The following is an 18,670-nucleotide window of genomic DNA, read 5'->3' as shown; positions in this document are numbered from 1 at the left end:
ATATGGAAGCCGAAGGGCTGTTCGAACACCTTTGCTGTCTGCAGTTAACAAGCTAAAACGTCTCCAATTCGCACAGGAACACAAGGATTGGACAGTCGGGCATTGGAAAAAAATAATGTGGTCCAATGAATCACGTTTTTCCAGTTGCATCATGCAGATGGCAGAGTGAGAATTTGGCGGAAACGGCATGAAAGCATGCACCCCACATGCATGAGTACAACCCTTCAAGCTGATGGGGGCAGTGTTATGGTTTGGGGCATGTTTTCCTGGCATGATTTGGGCCCTTTAATTTGTGTGGAACAACGTCTGAATAGCACAATATACCAAAGTATCGTTTCTGATCAAGTTCATCCTATCATGTTGATGGCGTATCACAATGGAGATGGCTTCTTCCCACAAGACAATGCGCCATGCCACGGTGCTCGTATTGTGCAGGAGTGGTTTCAAGAACATGAGGGAGACTTTACCTTGCTTAGGTGGCCCCCGCAATCACCAGATCTCAATCCAATTGAGCATTTGTGGGACGAAGTTGAAAGAGCCATCAGGCAGCTGGTTCCACAACCATCAAATCTCACAGAACTGGACAGTGCTATTCATCAGGCATGGTGTCAGATTCCTCATCACCTTTCAACATCTCGTGGAGTCAATGCCAAGAAGAATCGCCGCAGTATTGAAGGCAAAAGGTGGCCCAACAAAGTACTGATGCGGTGGTCATAATAATCTGGCCACTCTGTGTGTGTGTGTGTGTGTGTGTGTGTGTGTGTGTGTGTGTGTGTAATATATATGTATGTGTGTGTGTGTATACATGTGTATATATTATGCGGGGTACCCCTTATCTCGTTTGCATTTCATGTTTTCGTAAGTAGGAGGTGCAGTTGGTGGTTGGCTCTCTGTCTTGTGGCTCTGGGGGTTCTCTGTTCCCCTTCCAATACAATGCATGGCGTTTGTGTGTTCTGCATATTGCTTTTTCCTCCTATGTTCCCATGGCGGGTTCCGATTTATTATGATTTTATTTATTTTTTCTTAGGACCGTTTGGTAATGGAATGGGACTGCTCCATTTCATGGCTTGCTGCCATGGGAGCTGGTATTGGTAGCCTGTTTGTGGTACTTGCCTAACACACTCTAGTGGTTGTGCAGGGGGAGCCTGCTAGTGGTGCGGTTCTGTCTTGTTTCCTCCTTGGCTTTCGGTGCTGGGCTACCAATCCGAATTGCAGGCTGTTGTTCGAGGGTCGGCTTTTCTCAACTGTCCTAGCCTACCTACCTGTGAGTGTCTCTGGAGGTGTGAGTGCCTTTTTTCTCAGTTATTGGGGAATGGGATAATGGTCACTTGTGATGTCACACTTCTGGCAAGGGGACAGCATTCAGTCTTTGACCATTTTGTTTTCTGATGTTTCCCTCTGACATTAGGAGGAGTGTTAGGGGTTCCCTGACAAGTGACATCGCATGTCACAACACCAGGTGTTCTTAATGCTATACACCTCACCTCTACAGTCAGCAATTTGCTTCCTCCGCTCTTGCTTTGGGATGTTTTCCTCTCTTGTGTTCACACAGGCTCTTGGCATTACTGGTGCTGATGTGTGCGTGGTAGTTCAGGTGGAGACTAGCTTGCATTCTTTGTCCCCTCCTTTTTAATTTTGTTTCAAGTAGTTTCCCTGGGGGGCGAGGGGGTACTGGTGGCTTGTTTTATATCTGCTGTCTGGGGGATGCCCGTAGGTGGCGGTCTTTTTGGTTGTTGGGCATTGGGTCCAGGGTACTCTTTTCCAGTGTTTCCGGGACCTAATCTACAGGATAGTAGTCTACGGACGCGTTTTTGTTTCCCAAATTGGGACCTTCAACTATCGGCTGCGGGTGTTCTCTCTACAGAGCGCTTTTGTCTGCGCTCTGTACTTCCTTCTCTGTCGGACTCCTGGTGAAGCCACTGGGCCCTGCATCTTCTCATGTACCATTATCCGTGACAGTTTCGCTTTAACCTGTTGAAAAGGTATCGTTGGTAGCCTCCAGGATTTTGCTATAGTCGTTTTAGCTGCCAGAAAAAAAAATATAAATTTCTTCTTAGCTCTTAAGAGTCCTGGTGTAGGGCAATTTAATAGGTCATAATGAGCCTCCTTCAGAACATGGATTCCAGCAACTCTATATATGAGAGCATAGAGTCTGTTCCAGAGAGCGCACCTTAGGACATTGCCACCAGATATGATACATAGTACCAGGAAGTGTACATCCTCGGAAGCAATCAGGGGATATCCCTAGAAATATCCTAGCCATCCTGGAGGGGACCAAGTACCATCTAGATAATACTTTATAATTAGCTTCAATTAGGGAGATGTTAAGCAAACCAGAAAATATATCATTGAGATGCCACCCCTCTGTCTTCCATCCCCCAGGCACCACCTCTCATATGCAGTATTAAATGGTTTGTCCAAGGGGGGTAACCTTAATGAACCCATAAAATGGAACAATTGTTGGAAATGGAACAGTTCAGACAACGGCATATTGAGGGTCTCCTGACAATATTTCAAGGTTAAAGGTTTCTGTGCCCGGAAGAACTGTGCTATACATAGTTACATATATACATAGTATTTGGGTTTGAATAAGACATACGTCCAAGTCCAACCCATATAGGTCCACGCATTATCTCATTCTTAGGGATACTGGTATCCCTGGATATTACGGTCCCTCAAGAAATTGTCCAAACGTTTCTTTAACAAATCTACACTCTTGGCTGAAATCACTGCCGATGGCAGTGAGTTCCAGACCTTAATCGCTCTTACTGTAAAGATCCCTCTTCGCCCATTGTGCTGGAATTTTTTCTCCACCAACTTTAGGTGGTGGCCTCTAGTCTTTGTAATGGAGTTAATCTCAAACAGTTTGTTGCCAATGTTGCTGTTACCATTGAACATCTTGTACATGAAAATCATATCCCCCCTTAATCTCCTTAATTCCAGCGTAAACATGTTTAAGGTCAGAAGCCTTGTCTCATAGCTCTGGTCCTCCATTCTCCTAATTAGTTTTGTTGCCCTCCGCTGGACTCTCTCCAGTTCAAGGACATCCCTTCTCAGTACCGGCGACCAAAACTGGACCGCGTACTCCAGATGTGGCCGAACCAACGATCTATATAGAGGCACAATTATAGACTTGTCCCTGCAATACATCCCCTTAATACAGGACAAGACCCTGCTAGCTTTGTTTACCGCAGCTTGGCACTGCAAGCTACCATTCAGTTTGTGGTCTACAATGACCCCAAATCTTTTTCTATTTCTGACTTCCCTAGCGGCATACCCATGATTGTATAGCCTATTTGTTTATTTCTATGTCCAAAGTACATTACTTTGCATTTATCGACATTAAACCTCATCTGCCATAGTATTGCCCACTCCCCTATTTTATCCAGGTCCTCCTGCAATGTTATATTGTCACGATCCGTTTCTAGTACCCTCCCTATTTTTGTATCGTCTGCAAACTACGATAGAGGCCCTTATCCTGCCATCAATGAAATGCCTTGGACTGTCTGCCCGGGGGGAAATTCGGATTATTAAACACAGGTGCTAAAGGGGTATAAGATGACACCATACCCTCTTTCTGTCTGACCACATCCCACAAAGCCAAAGAGTGGGATAATGTTGGGGCCAAGATATCGGTTCTCTGTCTCGGGTTAAGCCACTTAAGTGTCTCAATAGATATACTCTGCAGAGAGTGCCTCCATTGAAACCCAATCGGGGGAGTAGCCATGACTATATATCGAGGACAGTTGTGCTGCCCTATAATATTGATAGAAATTTGGCACACCCAATCCACCAAATCATTTGGATCAATAAAGTACCGCTTGAGCTAACCTGGATCGCTTATCGTCCCAAATATATTTTATTACTGTAGATTGGAATTTCGAAACATCAGATTTAGATATTGTGATAGGTAATGCTCTAAAATAGTACAAGATTTTAGGGAGAAGAGTCATTTTAATGTATGCGACCAAGCCAGGATAATTTGAAAAATTTCCATCTAGACATATCCTCTAGGAGTTGGCGAAATAGTGGGGTATAATTAGTTTTATATAATTGGGGAAAGGAGGAAGTTAACTTAATCCCCAAGTATTGTATGTAATCAGTGGACCAGGTAAAGCTAAAATGATTAGATAATCTGAGCCTCAGTTCCTGGCGGAGATTTATGTTAAGAGCCAAAGATTTCGATGTGTGGACCCGCAATCCAGAGACTTTCGATAATTGATCTAATAGTTTCAAGACATTTGGGAGTGTGGTCAGAGGGGATGTAAAAAATAATAAATCATCGGCAAACAACGCGCACTTATGTTCTTGGGCGCCGCACATCACCCCTTTAATATCTACATTTTTGCGAATCGCGATAGCCAAAGGCTCAATCACCAGAGCGAAGAGTAATGGAGAGAGCGGGCATCCCTGTCGAGTGCCCTGGAAGATGGGGATGAAGTCTGATAGATATCCTTGCATCTTTTTTTGCGCCGAGGGGTTATTATACAGTGCTCTCAACACTCTCAGAAAGGATGGGCCAAAGCCCCACCTCTCTAAGAGAGGAAACAATGCCAAGACACCGAATCAAACGCTTTCTGTAGGTCAATGGACACAAGCATCCCAGACTGGGAAGGAGTACCATCCCAGCTTGAGCGCAATGCAGTCACAATATAAATCGCCCTCCGTATCTGATCAGCACCCTGATGACCCACCATAAAGCCCACTTGATCCCTATGTATATAAGGGGGTAAGAAAGAATTAAGCCTATTAGCTAATATTTTAGTCAAGAGCTTTAGATCATTATTGATTAGGGAAATTTGCCGATAATTTTATACTTCCCCAGGATCTTTATTTGGTATAGGGATAACGGTAATAAAAGCCCTGTTGAGGTCATTGTCTAAGGCTCCCCCTCCGCAATTCATTAAAGAACGTCTCCAGGTGTGGTGCCAACACCTCTGAAAATTTCTGGTAATATAGAGCTGTCAACCCATCTGGGCCAGGAGCAGATGAAAGCTTCGCTTGTTTAATTGCTCTTTTGATTTTGAGAACCGTAATAGGTTCCTCCATTATCTTTTTATGATCTAAAGATAGGTGCGGTATGACTATATTATCCAGAAATGCGTTTAATGCATCCGGAGAGACTGGGGTTTGATCCTGATAGAGCTTAGTATAGAATGAGCACAGCGTATTTTAGGTGTGGAGTATATTCGGGATTTAGGGGCCAATTTACGGGCCAGGAGAGTACCTACTTTATCTCGATGGGCATAGAATTTATTATCAGACCAGCGAATACTTTTTTCCGCTCTAGTTTTCAATCAGAATTAAATTTAATTCTGGATTTTACCAATGGAAGTCAAAAGTCCTGGTAATGGGTTATGTTTATGAGCTCGAGTAAGCTGTTGAAGTTCCAAGTCTAGCTCATTTATGCGCTTGGGTATTCTTTTTTTATATCTAGTAGCCAGTTCAATAAATCGACCCCGATTTGTAGCCTTGTGAGCTGCCCAAACCATAATAGGTGACATGTCAGGGGCTACCTTTAGAACTAAAGTAAGCTTGCAAATGTGAGCGAATCTCCTCCTGTGCTACCAGGTCACTTAAGAGAGACTCGTTCAGTCGCCAATAGCATGGTCTATTAACATCTTCTATCCTTGACAAACCCATCACCAATATTGAATGATCCGACCATGCTGTCTCTCTAATAGTTGAAAATAGCACTAAGGGTACCAGTGAGATCCCAACAAAAAAATGGTCTATCCTAGAATAACTAAGGTGCACCTGTGAGAAGTATGTATACTCTTTAACCGAGGGATCTAACTCCCTCCAGATATCTACCCGAGAGTACAGATTCAATAATTTTGCCAGTGACCTACTAGCTTTCGAAGGATGTTTGGTTCTACAAGCACCATTTTAACTGCTATCCAAGGCGAGGTTAGAGTCTCTCGCGTATATTACCGCCCCCTCAACATGGGGCATTAAAGTTTGCCACATACAAGCAAAAAATTACACCTGGGCCGAATTGGCCCTAATTCTAGGTAACCTTTTACCATAAGATAGCGACCCTCTGGATCTCTGATCTCCATTAGATGTCTAAAGGACATATGTTTAGTAAAACAAATGGCAACTCCTCTAGTCTGCATGGGGTGCATTGCCCAAATAGAATTGTGGGTAATATTTATTTAGAAATTTAGGTTGATAACTTATAGAAAAATGGGTTTCTTGTAAAAATAGCCACCCGTTGAGTAGTAATATTGAAAAGCCATTTTCCTCTTTATGGGAGAGTTTAAAACTCGAACATTATGGGAAGCAAATAAGATTGATTTAGTAGGGGGCACCATAACAGCTTGTTTGGTAAGGCAGCGCGGAGCATACTCCCCTCCCCCTTGATATCCTGGCCATTTAAGCTTCAAGTTGTATTGACATAAGATGTGGAAACAACCCCAATACGTAAAAAGAGAACTCTAATTACTAATAGAAAAAAGAAAAAACACCACAGCAAGATAAAAGGAAAAAAGCCGACCAAGTAGATGAGCCGGCCTACAAAAGACATGAAACAAAAGACCGGGGAATCCATCCCAGATCCGATTCTATAACCAGAGTATTGACAAAAGTCAAAACAGGACTTGACGTAAATCTCAGAGGGCCAAGTCTGGGCGCACGACTACCTAGCGTGGTCGACCACCCCTCCTTTGTTCATAGAATTATATTAAAAAATACTAGGGGGAATATATATATAAATATACAAAACATGTTACAAGTTGCATCCACATTAACAGGAAGTCTCCCCTCCAGGAGCATTTGCAATTTGAGATATACATTCGTTCCAGTAAGCCCCTTCAGCTTGAGAGATTAGAAGGGGACAATAATCTTATGCCAAATGGGCAAAAGAGGACGGGCGGCTTGTTTCCTGGAGGGCTGCTAGAGCCAGGGGGCACGACTTTAGGGTCATTAGATAATAGTCCCAACTGATGGAACAAAGTTTCTCCTTCAGAATATGTAGAGATATTGCATGGTTCATTCCTGAAGGAGAATAATAAACAAAAAGGAAATGCCCATCTATATTTAATCCCCTTGGAGGATAAAACCTGGAGCAAAGGTTTCAAATTATGCCTTTTTTGAATTGTAGCTGGAGATATGTCCGCAAAAATCTGGATAGAATGACCCAGTATAGTAAGTCCCGACCTTTCCCTGGCACATTGCATGACTTGCTCCTTGGTATAAAAAAAATTAGGTTTCACCAATACATCCCTCTCATAGCCGTGAGGGCCCTGTGGATCTGGTCTAGCTCAAGTTTGTGATCCTCCACTTCAGGCAATAATTCCTTTATGAATGTTACTACTGCCCCTTTGAGCCATTTTTATTTTTCGATCTCTTCTCCCATTTGTACACTCTGCCATTTTCAAAGGCTTTCTTAACTCGTTCAGTTTTATTCCTGGGGGTTTTACGTCATTTTCAGGCCTAAAATGTGGAATATAACATGGGTGCAAAAAATGAAAAAAGGGCCTCAGTCATGAAGGGGTTAATGAGATCTTTATTATTGGTGTTTATATATAGCGCCGACAATTTACTCAGCACTTTACATAGTGCACTTTCACATCAGTCATCAAGGAGCTTGCAATCTTAAGTTCCCATTTCGCATGTATACACACAGTGCCAGTTTAGACAGGAGCCAATTAACCTTACAGCATGTCTTTGGAGTGTGGGAGGAAACCCACACAAGCACAGGGAGAACATGCAAACTCCTTGCAGATAGTGTCCTGAATGGGATTTGAACCGGGGACCCCCAGTGCTGCAAGGCAGAGTATTAAGACCTTCTATGTAGGTGTTTAACTCTAGTTATCCAAACCTACCGTCGCATTTATACCTTTCCAGGGTATTTTGCAATTCCTATACAGTGATACCTTGGTTTACGAGCCTAATTCGTTCCGGAAGCATGCATGTAATCCAAACCGCTTGTATATCAAAGCGAATTTCCCCATAGGAAATTATGGAAATTCAGATGATTCGTTCCACAACGCAAAAATATTCATATAACAATGATTACAATTACCGGTACCTTCGTGGCTGGTGTGAGGGGGACGAGAGAGAGGAGGATTATTGTGTAGGACGACTTTCACTATCACTAACAGAATCACTGCTATCCCTTGACTCAATGGAATCTTTTTCATTTTGTGAAACCTTAACAAGGAATCCAATGTGACATTGCATTGTCGTTTAAAAGACTCATCGCTCGCACTGCTACAGCCTTATTCGGGTGGTGCTTTTCTACAAAATGTTGTTCTTATTGCAAGACATTGCTTGTATATCAAGGCAATTTTTTTCAGAAATGTTTGCTTGTCTTACAAAACACTCTCAAACCAAGTTACTTGTAAACCAAAGGTATTACTGTATATAATTTTTAACCCTCCAGATATCGTCCCCATATTATTTGCAAAATTGTAACATCATATTGCGACTACATATGTCAAAATTCCATTCCCATCTCTGTTTAAATTCCTCATATTTCTCTAATGTTGAACATCTGCATCCAGGAACTTGAGGATAGATTTCCAGATCCATGTACTTCACACTGTAGTCGTGATTTACATTCATATCATTTGCAAAATCTGAATTATCATATCTTTCAGTGCACGTCCATTATTCTGTTTTATCTATTTTGATGTCCTGGCCTTGCTGCACCCTACAAATATTAGAATCCCATTCCAGCATGGTGGGGAAAAAAACTTGGTCCTCTGAGCTTGGTGGTACAGTATTCTAGTTTTACATTTGGTTGTGTGGATATCTGATTTTCAATCTGTACCTTTTAGGGTCACCGTAGACATTAGTCTGACTACAATCTTTGTATAATCAATTTTAAATGCACTAAAAAAAGGACCTACCTTAAGGCCTCGTTCACACCAGATGCAGTGCGTTCTGGCCATCCGGTCTGTGGTCCGGTCCGTACAAAATGCTGCAAGCACTATTCTGATTGGACCGGACCGCAGGCACAATGTGCCTTGTGATCCCGTGCGGCCGATTGCATTGCAGCGAGAGGGCGTGTCTACGGTGCCATTCACTCCAATGGACCACCACGCCCCCTCCTGCCCCACAAAAAAGTGAGCCGGCCGCAATGCGAGGCAGTGCGTTCTGGTCAGAATCGGCCCGAAACGCACTGTATCTGGTGTGAACGAGGCCTAATGTGTATGGTGAGCTTTAGATTTACCAACAATCTTTGATTTTAAAGCACCTACTTAAACTATTTTTATGGGCCATTTTACTGCATGATTGTTAGCAAATCTAAAGTAGATTGTAATATGTATAGCCAGCTTTTTCTGCTCACATTATGTCGCTGTTTAAGGAGATAAGCTATGTAGTACATATAAGTAGCTTGTTTACAAATTAACTGCAACTGTTTAATTTGAAATTTTCAGGGAGACCATGAGGAATTTAACCAGTGTCAAGCACAGCTAAAGTCTCTGTATGCTGAGAATCTTGCTGGGAACATTGGAGAGTTTACAGCCTATCGTATATTGTATTATATTTTCACTAAAAACTCTGGAGGTAGGAAATTTAATAAGGCTTAAAACCTGCATACCCTACATTTTTGTTTGTTTTTTACATGCCCCACAGTCTTAGCTTCATTTCTCATCTATCTACAGATATAACTACAGAGATGGCGTACCTGACCAGAGAGATGAAAGAGGATGCTTGTGTTGGCCATGCTTTGGCTCTTAGGAGTGCTTGGGCGTTATCAAACTATCACCGGTTTTTCAAGCTTTATAGAGACGCACCACGAATGTCTGGGTATCTGATCGACAAGTTTGCAGAAAGGGAGAGGAAGGCAGCCATTAAGGCCATGATTAAAACGTATGTTATGCCCAGCATGTTGGTGTCCTTAATCAAACCTTTTTTCAGCTTCCCCCTTCTCTTTTATGTTTAACTTGACTTAGTGTAGAGGGTTTTACTATGAAAAGACAGGTGCCCTATATAGACATTAGACAAATGTCTTATGTCCTAATTTTATAATTGCTGAGAGATGTAAATCTGGGTTAACATGGCTAAAAGATTAAAGTGGCATTAAACCCTCAGATTTTTTAACATAAAACAATACTGTAATGTGTGCCTTACTGTAATCCATGGTAGTTTCCCTTCTCTTTGCTGCTCTTCCTTTTAAATCCTTATCTCTTCTCGTGCTTGGGGAGAACTTCCCTTTGCAGCTGAGTGCCTCTTCCTGTAGTGCTGGCACAGGTTGCAAACCTACACACAGACACCATGTATCCATTTCAGAGACAAGGCAGTCTGCTGCAAAACAAGTTTTATGTTAAAAAATCTGAGGGTTTAATGTCACTTTAACCTGAAGTCTTAGCAGGAGGTATTCAGATGCCTTCACTGGAGTAGTAAGCCATCTGTCTTAAGCAGATTCTTTTTGTCATTAGCCCCAGTAAGTAGTTTTCATTTTAAATAAGTGTTACTAAAACACAGGGTTTGTTTGAGAGAAGCAGTGCTGTATTCTCATATAAAGGGGTGAATTTTCTTCATTTCCATCCCTTTTACCAACAGGGGTGCAGCAGGTAAAGTCTAATTGCAACTGACCTAAAATGTTTGCGCTGCTGCAGGACAGACCTATATGGGAGTATGTATGCTAGCAGTGTATTTACTATATTTTCACTGCAGTGAAATGCCCTAAATTAACATCCCGAGTGATTGTTTAGTCTCATTACACCTGTGGTGTAGCAGTTTTTTTTTTAATTATTTATATATTCAAGTCCAACTGCAGAAGGACTTTAGAATGTTCTGTTTTTTCAAAGTATTATGTAGGCTTTTGCATTAAACCTTTGCAGTGTCAAAGGTAAGTATGGAGTAGATTGACTTAACATACATCTATTATTCCTGTGCTAAATATTTTGTCTTAAATGTATTTGTTGCACTGATTTGAAATTTTTGATCTGATCTGCAAATCTTTAGCACATTGGGTGACACAAGAACGTGAGCTTTATCTTTTGCTAGGAACAACCCACTTCTACATGAATGGATTGGTTTTTTTTACCTGTTAGTAATAATTTATGCTTGGCAAGTCTAACACCGCTAGATATAGCTTTTCATAGACGTTTTACTCAGTTATAGATAAACTTCAGGTCTTGTGATTTTCTCTACAGTGGCCTGTAGTATTCTGTGCTCTGTGGGCCCAGAGCTTTTTCTGTTGTGCAGTTCTAGTAACCTATACAACTTTTCTATTTTACATTCCATTAATTCAGGCTAACGTGAGATTTTTAGCAGTATATGGTTCTGTGTTAAGTCAAAGGTGTGTTCCTATATTGATATTATAACCAGAGATGACTAGGTTGATTTGCAAATTCTATAACTTTTATCTGGCAAATCGTGATGCATATCTCTATTTTGTACAAACAAATTATTCAACTCTGAATCTAAGCAACCAAGGCTTTAAATTTCATGATTTATTGCAGGTTCAATGTATCTTCATGTGTAACTTTGTAATTGTTGAGGGATGTATGATTTGCTCAATATGTGAATCAATGATGTAGGACTTTTACCTGGAAGGGTTGACTAGTTTTTTAGAATGTTGAATTGGGCTGCTTCATATAGTATTCCTGCAACTCCTTTACCAATTCAGTTTTATTCAATTTATAACGTTGTTCTTCAATGAAGCTGCTTCGAAGCACTTATTTGATGTCCTGGGAAATGCTACTTGTCTGGCTGAAATGGTGATTTTCAGTCTTTAACGCTTTCTAAATCAATGGCTCTGAACAAGTATGCAAATTGGAAAAGTTAGAGCTCATTGAAGCAAGAGGTCAACGTATCAGCCAGGCAACTAGTATTTTTTTAAGAAGAGCAGTAAGGGAATGACAGCCTCAATGTTTCTCTCATAATGTGTTTCTTTTGAAACTAGTTTAACCTCTGCTTTAAAACACCTAGTTATGTACAAATTCCTACCTATAGATGTGTTGGCTGGGGCAACCTTGATCCATTGTTTCCACATATTTGGTTTTTTTTTTAAGTTATTTGTTTAAAACACTGCTTTGCATTGAAAATCTGAACATTGTTCTCCCTATCATGCACATTGATGTAATGGTGCTGTGCATGTGTTCCAGGTTGTCATGATCCTCTGGTTCAAATTTATTTTTGCTAGGTCAGTGATGTTAAGACTGGTTTTCAGCCATTAATTAACACTGAGCATAATACAAAAAATGACATATAATGCAGTTTGTCACTGCAAGAAACATTGCTTTTCTTAGTCTCCCTCTAACATTGTTTTAATGGATATTTATCCTGCCAATAGATGCATTATTTCTCCAATCATCTTCCAGGCCAGCAACCTGAGAGATGATTGGCTTCTCCTTCAACAGGAAGCACAATTAAAAAATAGTTAAATACCCTCCAACCCCTTCATACCTCAGTTTCTTTGTGTTTCCAACCCTCCAGGAACCTCGTTTGTTTTTTTCTTCTGACCGGTCGGCCTTGTGGTCGCGGGTCTCCCCTCTGTGCGGCTCTGTGTTCAGGTCCTCTTCATGGCCGTTCACCTTGCTGTGTAGGCAGGGGGGTTCCCTTTCTTCAGATTCCAGGGCTTTTTCGTCCACGCAAACTCTGGGGTGGGAAGAGCCCTGAAGTTCCCCGGCCATTGCGCCCTGTTCGGGTCGGCTCTAACAGCCGTTGAGGTGCCTGTACGCCATGGACTGGCGGGAGCCGGCGTGTGGAACGCAAAGGGAGGCGTGTCTGCGTTCCAGCACTCCGGCGGTGACGTCACTTCCGGCGGCCGACGCAGTGTCTCTTCCGCTGCACGCCTCTCTGCAGATGCACGCCGTGGATGCCGCTCGTGGCTGAACAGGCTTGTCGGAACAGTCTTTGGGGGAAATAGAAGGCTCTGCAAACCAGATGGAGGATAAAGGCAGGCCGACTGCTGCTTCCAGGGCCAAGGGTGCGGTGAGTACTGCATTTTTGCTCTGTGGGAGCCAGCATTGTGGTGGTGGGACTTTGGGGATTGCTAGTGGGCATATATTGAGGCTGATTCTCTCTTATTTGCTTAGGATGCTTCTCCTGCGGAGAAAGCCACATCCCTGGGTTCTGTTCCACCGGCTGCCGCAGCTTCTAAACAATGTAGAAAGTGCTGCGGTAACTGCAACGTTAAACTCCCTCCTGATTATGTTAAAAACTTTTGTGAGGTCTGTTTTTATAAGTGTTTAGTGGCTGAATCCTCCACTTTAATGAAGAGTTTTTGTGATTCCATGAAGTCGGAATTACTGACAATGCAGTCACTTAAGCCTGTCGTTTCTGAGGTAGTACCTGCTTCCACTGTGTCCTTGGAGGGCTGGGAGTTGCCCGGTCCATCAGGTTACAGTCGGGAGGGGGATTATTCAGAAAAGTAGACAGAGCAGTGGATAGGAGTGATTCAGCTTCGGCTTCCACCTCAGAAGATTCTGGGGAGGAAGGAGAGACAAGGGAGGAGGGCGAGCACTCCCGGTCTTCCCGGCATTTATTTGCATTGGAGGATATGGAATTTTTGTTGCAGGCTATTTATGCCACGGAACAGATTCCAGATGCCCCCAAGACTGTGTCAGTACAAGATCGCATGTATAGGGGGTTAGTAGAGGCACAGGGTAGGTGTTTCCCAGTTCACCAGTCTCTGAAGGAGTTAGTAGAGGGTGAGTGGAAGGAGACAGAGAGGAAATTTTGGGGGTTTAGGTCCTGGAAAAGGAGGTTCCCCTTTTCTAAAACAGAGGAAGAAAAATATTTCAAATGTCCTAGACTTGATGCGGCGTTGGCCCAGGTGTCTAAGAAGGCTGATCTTTCCTTTCAAGATGCGGGTATTATTAAAGATCAGATGGATAGGAAAGCAGAGGCTTTGCTCCGTAGGGCCTCGGATGCTAATGCAGCCTCATTAGCGCCAGCCATGGCAGCCACTTGCATGGCGCGCAATATGGACCTTTGGCTGGAGCATGTTTCTTTACATGTCTCTCAGGGAGCTCCGGCTGAGCAGGTCTTGGAATCTTTGTCAGACTTCGGGAAGGCGGTGGCCTATTTGGCGGATGCCTCAGTGGAGAGAGCAGGGGCCCTATTGAATTTAGCCAGACGGACTATCTGGTTGAAGTCCTGGGAGGGCGATGTTACATCAAAGTCACGTCTCTGCTGTCTTCCTTTTGAAGGGGGTTTGTTGTTTGGGCCCGGCTTGGATGAGGTCCTAACCAGATCCTCTGAGAAAGGTAAGAAGTTTCCAGAGAAGAAGAAAAGGTTTCGTAATAAATGTTTTTTTCGTCCCTCCCAGGAGCAGAGGAAACAACCCAACAAACCTCAGTTTCAGAAGCGCAGCTGGTCCTTTAACAAAAATAAGCAAAAGGGGGGTTTGCTGTTCTCAGCTCCTGAGGCAGCAAACAATGATCCCAAGTGACGCCATCACGAAGGTAGGGGGAAGGCTGTCCCAGTTTGTTTCCCATTGGGAAGAAATTTCGAGCAGTCCCTTTGTCTTGGATCTTCTAAGGGGGGTTATCGTTTTGGAGTTTCTGGTCCAGCCTGGTGACCACTCTGCCAAGGGAACCAGTAAGGGCACAGGCTTTGTTAGAGTGCATACAACACCTGGCCTCACACAATGTAATTTTGCCAGTACCAAAGGAGCAGCAGTTTCAGGGATTTTACTCCCATGTTTTTCTGGTGCCAAAACAGTCAGGCAGGTTCAGGATGATCTTGAATTTAAAAAGATTGAATCAGTTCCTGAGATTCAAGAATTTCAGGATGGAGAGTATTTACTCTGAAGGGTTCTCCCAAGGTCAATATTTATGGTCACCCTGGACCTGAAGCCTCCCTTGGGAGTTCCACTCTCCGATCGAGAGAGGCCTGCCTTCTGTCCCTGTGGGTCCCTGCCTTCTGTCCCTGTGGGAAGGCCTCTCTGGGAAAGGCTGCTGGAGGGCAGGCTGTGGGGTCAGGCGGAACCCATTCATGTCACCACCCATGCCAGTTCTCGGGGCTGGGGAGCCCATATGTCGGGGTTACAGGCTCAGGGAGCATGGCCACGCTGTCTGTCGGACGCCTTGTCCAATTACCGAGAATTGACAGCAGTAAGGGAAGCGCTGAGGTCGTTTCAAGAAAGCTTAGTCTGGAAAGAGATCCAGGTGCTTTCAGACAATTCCACCATGGTGGCTTATATCAACCACCAGGGCGGAACCAGATCTCCGGCACTGCTACAGGTGTTTTCCTCTTGGTGTGGGCGCAAGAATATTGTCTCGCCCTCGGTTCCAGTCATTTTGGAATTTTTGCAGGATGGGCTGGATAGGAAGTTAGCAATCAGTACCCTGCGGGTACAGGTTTCGGCTCTTTCTGTATTTCTAGAGTCCAAATTGTCAGACGAACCATTGGTGAAGCAGTTTCTGGTAGCTGCAGAGCGTACCCGTCCATTAAGTGATCAGTCATTCCCTCCATGGGACTTATCCTTGATATAGGGTGGTCTTTCTAAACCACCGTTTGAGCCAATAGGGGAGGTGGCCATGAAATGGTTAACTTTACAAATGTTTTTTCTTTTAGCTATAACATCAGCTAGAAGGGTATGGGATCTCCAGGCTATTTCTACTAAGGAACCCTATTTACTTATCTTGCCTGATAAGAGTAATTTTGAAGCCAGATCCTCTGTATTTGCCTAAGGTGGCGTCCCAGTTCCATAGGTCCCAAGAGATTGTGCTTCCCTCTTTTTGTGATGCCCTGAGGAATCTGAAAGAGCAGACCTTTCATACGTTAGATGTGTGAAGGTGCCTGCTTAAATATTTGAAGGACTCTAGGCCTTTTAGGAGGTCTAGTCATCTCTCGGTCTTATTTGCGGGTCCCCGGAAGGGATTGCAAGTATCTAAAGCCACCTTAGCCAGGTGGATTAGCCAGTTTATCAATCAGAGGGGCGAGAGGCTCCCCTCTCCATTAAGGCACATTCCACTAGGTCCCTAGCGACATCTTGGGAAGAGAAGGCTGGGGCATCGGTGGACCAGATTTGCAAGGCAGCAGTCTGGTGGCGACAGGATACTTGCGTGAAGCATTATCGTGTATAGTGCTGTCGCAACAGGATCTCACGTTTGGCCGAAAAGTGCTTCATGCTGTGGTCCCGCCCTAAGAAGGTAGGCTTGCTGGGGGTGTGCTTGGTTATCCTCTCAGGTTGCTGGCCTGGAAGATGATTGGAGAAATGTTTTGTTATTACTTACCGATAACGGGATTTCTCAGTCTTCCAGGACAGCAAGCCTACTTCCCACCCTGGTTTTGAATATTTCATATGGTTGTTGATGTAAGGGTATGTTTTTATCTTTGGAGTTTTGGGAGGTAGTATACTTTGGTCACAACTGAGGTATGATGGGGTGGGAGGATATTTAACTATTTTTTAATTGTTTCCTGTTGAAGGAGGAGCCAATCATCTCTCAGGTTGCTGTCCAGGAAGACTGAGAAATCCCGTTATCGGTAAGTAATAACAAAACATTTCTCTAGTCTCCATTGAGGGGCACCGCTATGAAGGATTCTGAGATATAGGGTTATGCTGTTGCCTTCATGAGAAATGGACACTAGGCAAATTAATTAAAAACCTGTCATTTTAAGGACATAATCCTTCCCATCTTACACCTTCCAGTTTTGCTTAGTGGCTTCAGAATGGCTTTCTCATCTTACGCTTTATTCGTTTATTTTGTTTCTTTATTGATTCTACCAAGTGCTGTTGGTTGATTCATACCGGATATTATCAAATCCTGGGAGTCTCTATGTAGCCGACAAAACAGAGAGATTCATGCCAAATAAGTTCAATCTTGACAGTTTTCTAGCGGTCATGAAGCAGGTTTTTGGTCTCTGTACTTATGCTACGTCCTGTGTTCCTGTTTTCGTCATTTAACGGTCAGGCCTGTAATAGTATGTGGGATTTTCTGTTATGTTGGGAACAGGGCCAGGGAGTCATGACTAAAAAATAGTTTTTTTGGATATTTTAAAAATTGTGTTTTACCTAATGTTTAAAAGTGTGGGTATTTTCCCCCCTTTTTATTTCTCTTTTGTTGTGTGATCTCCCTAAAAGCTCTTTGATCGTGCCTAGACGATAAGAACTGATACATTTCACTCCAAAGATATACATTGTATCTTTTGAGTGAAATGATTCTAAACATCGGGCTCTCGAGCTGTCAAAACACATAGCAGAGAGGTGAGTCAAATACAGGATCGCAAATTGCGGTTTCATTCTTTCATTAATGAAAGGAAGAAGCTTTTACAAAAAGCTTGATTATTTCATTAATGAATGCCTCAATACTGAGGCATTCATTAATCACTGATAACTGCTGAGAATCAGCTGTTACCAGCATTACAAAGCCTGATATAACTCATCTCCTGTTACGAAGGGGTTATATTTCCTGCCCCGTCTTTGAGGACTTGACTTTGATTTGATGGCACACTTATTTTTTTATCTACTGCGCATGCACAGTCTGTTTTTTTGGGGAGAACAGAGATTCTGTTTTTTAACTGCTTGCCGTCCGCCCCTTTGTAAAAAATAACGGACAGGCGGCAAGCTCCCATTGGCGGGTTGCCGTAAATAAAGGGTTTTTTAAATACGCGTCAGGTGCACCAGCACGCGACAATAATAAACAGTTTTGGTTTTTTAATCTTCGGTAATTTTTCCTCACTATAGTAAAAAATAAAAACCCCAGTGGTGATTAAATACCACTAGAAGAAAGCTCCATCTGTTACCAAAAAAATTGTATAAAATTAATTTCAGTACAGTGTTGCATGACTAAATAAATGTCAAAGTTCCACAACACTGAATACTGAAAAATGACCTGGACAGGAAGGGGGTTTAACACCCCGGTCAGCAAGTGGTTAAAGTTGATGTTTCTGCCTCTTCTGATGCTAGTTTTGGCAAAAAAAGTTTTTCAGGCAGCTGTTTAAGTGTACTTTGACAGTTAATTTTTTTGTTGACTTAGTGCTTAAGTTGTGGTGCCTGCCCTTCTGTTTGGACTACTTTTGAACATCCCTATGTCTCAGAATTCTTCAGTACTGTGCCTCTCAATGGACAATAGAGAAAATAGGATTTTGTTCTTACCGTAAAATCCTTTTCTCGGAGAGCTGTGTCCCTCAATGGACTGAGTAAAGGATTTTACAGTAAGAACAAAATCCTATTTTATTGCTCTAATGATTACAGAGCTGCATTGAATTGTACCTTGTTAAATAGATCAGCTTTAAACTATCTGAATTAAAGGTGACTTGTAAGCACCCACACCACAGTAATGTTTTGTTTTTTCCCCAACCCTGTAACTCCCAAATTTGCTTGGCTTTTACAGGAATTGGAAAAAACAGATTACTGGCAGTATCAACAAATAATGGGACTGTTAAATGGGGGCTTAGATAAACACAAACTGCGATAATGCCAGTGACGGACTGCATCAAATGTAATCTTTTTATTTTTTGCATAATACATTTTAATTAGCTGATTATCGGATTCTAGTACAGTAATAACTTCAAGAGGAATGCTACTTGCCTCCTGTCCAGCGGTGTGACATCAGCGAGCCCCCTCACTGATACTGACATCACTTGGTTGTGTTCTGGGTTTGGGAATTATTTTTTTTTAATAGAGACATTCCCTAAAAAGTTTGGGACAGTTCATTCCAATGTGTGTGACAAATTCACTTTTTGTTACTATGCACTGAGGTCTGCGGTATGGACACGCTGGCTTCAGTGTCCCACCCCCTTTCCCCCACTATGC

General features: G+C 42.8%; 1 protein-coding gene across 2 annotated transcripts in view; it reads left to right on the top strand.

Annotated features, from left to right (window-relative positions):
- Positions 1–18,670, top strand: part of LENG8 (leukocyte receptor cluster member 8) — a 119,230-nt gene that overhangs the window by 98,519 nt on the left and 2,041 nt on the right. For both annotated transcript variants that reach the window (XM_018570860.1, XM_018570859.1), the window contains exons 14-15: positions 9,390–9,519; positions 9,618–9,825. In XM_018570860.1, the coding sequence (XP_018426362.1) occupies positions 9,390–9,519; positions 9,618–9,825 (338 nt within the window). The remainder of the gene's footprint in view (positions 1–9,389; positions 9,520–9,617; positions 9,826–18,670) is intronic.

The sequence above is a fragment of the Nanorana parkeri genome, unplaced genomic scaffold (assembly GCF_000935625.1).
Source record: "Nanorana parkeri isolate BGI_ZX_2015 unplaced genomic scaffold, ASM93562v1 scaffold1613, whole genome shotgun sequence".
NCBI lineage: Eukaryota > Metazoa > Chordata > Amphibia > Anura > Dicroglossidae > Nanorana > Nanorana parkeri.
Note: the sequence above shows the minus strand (reverse complement) of the source record. Positions and strands in the feature narration are given on the sequence as shown.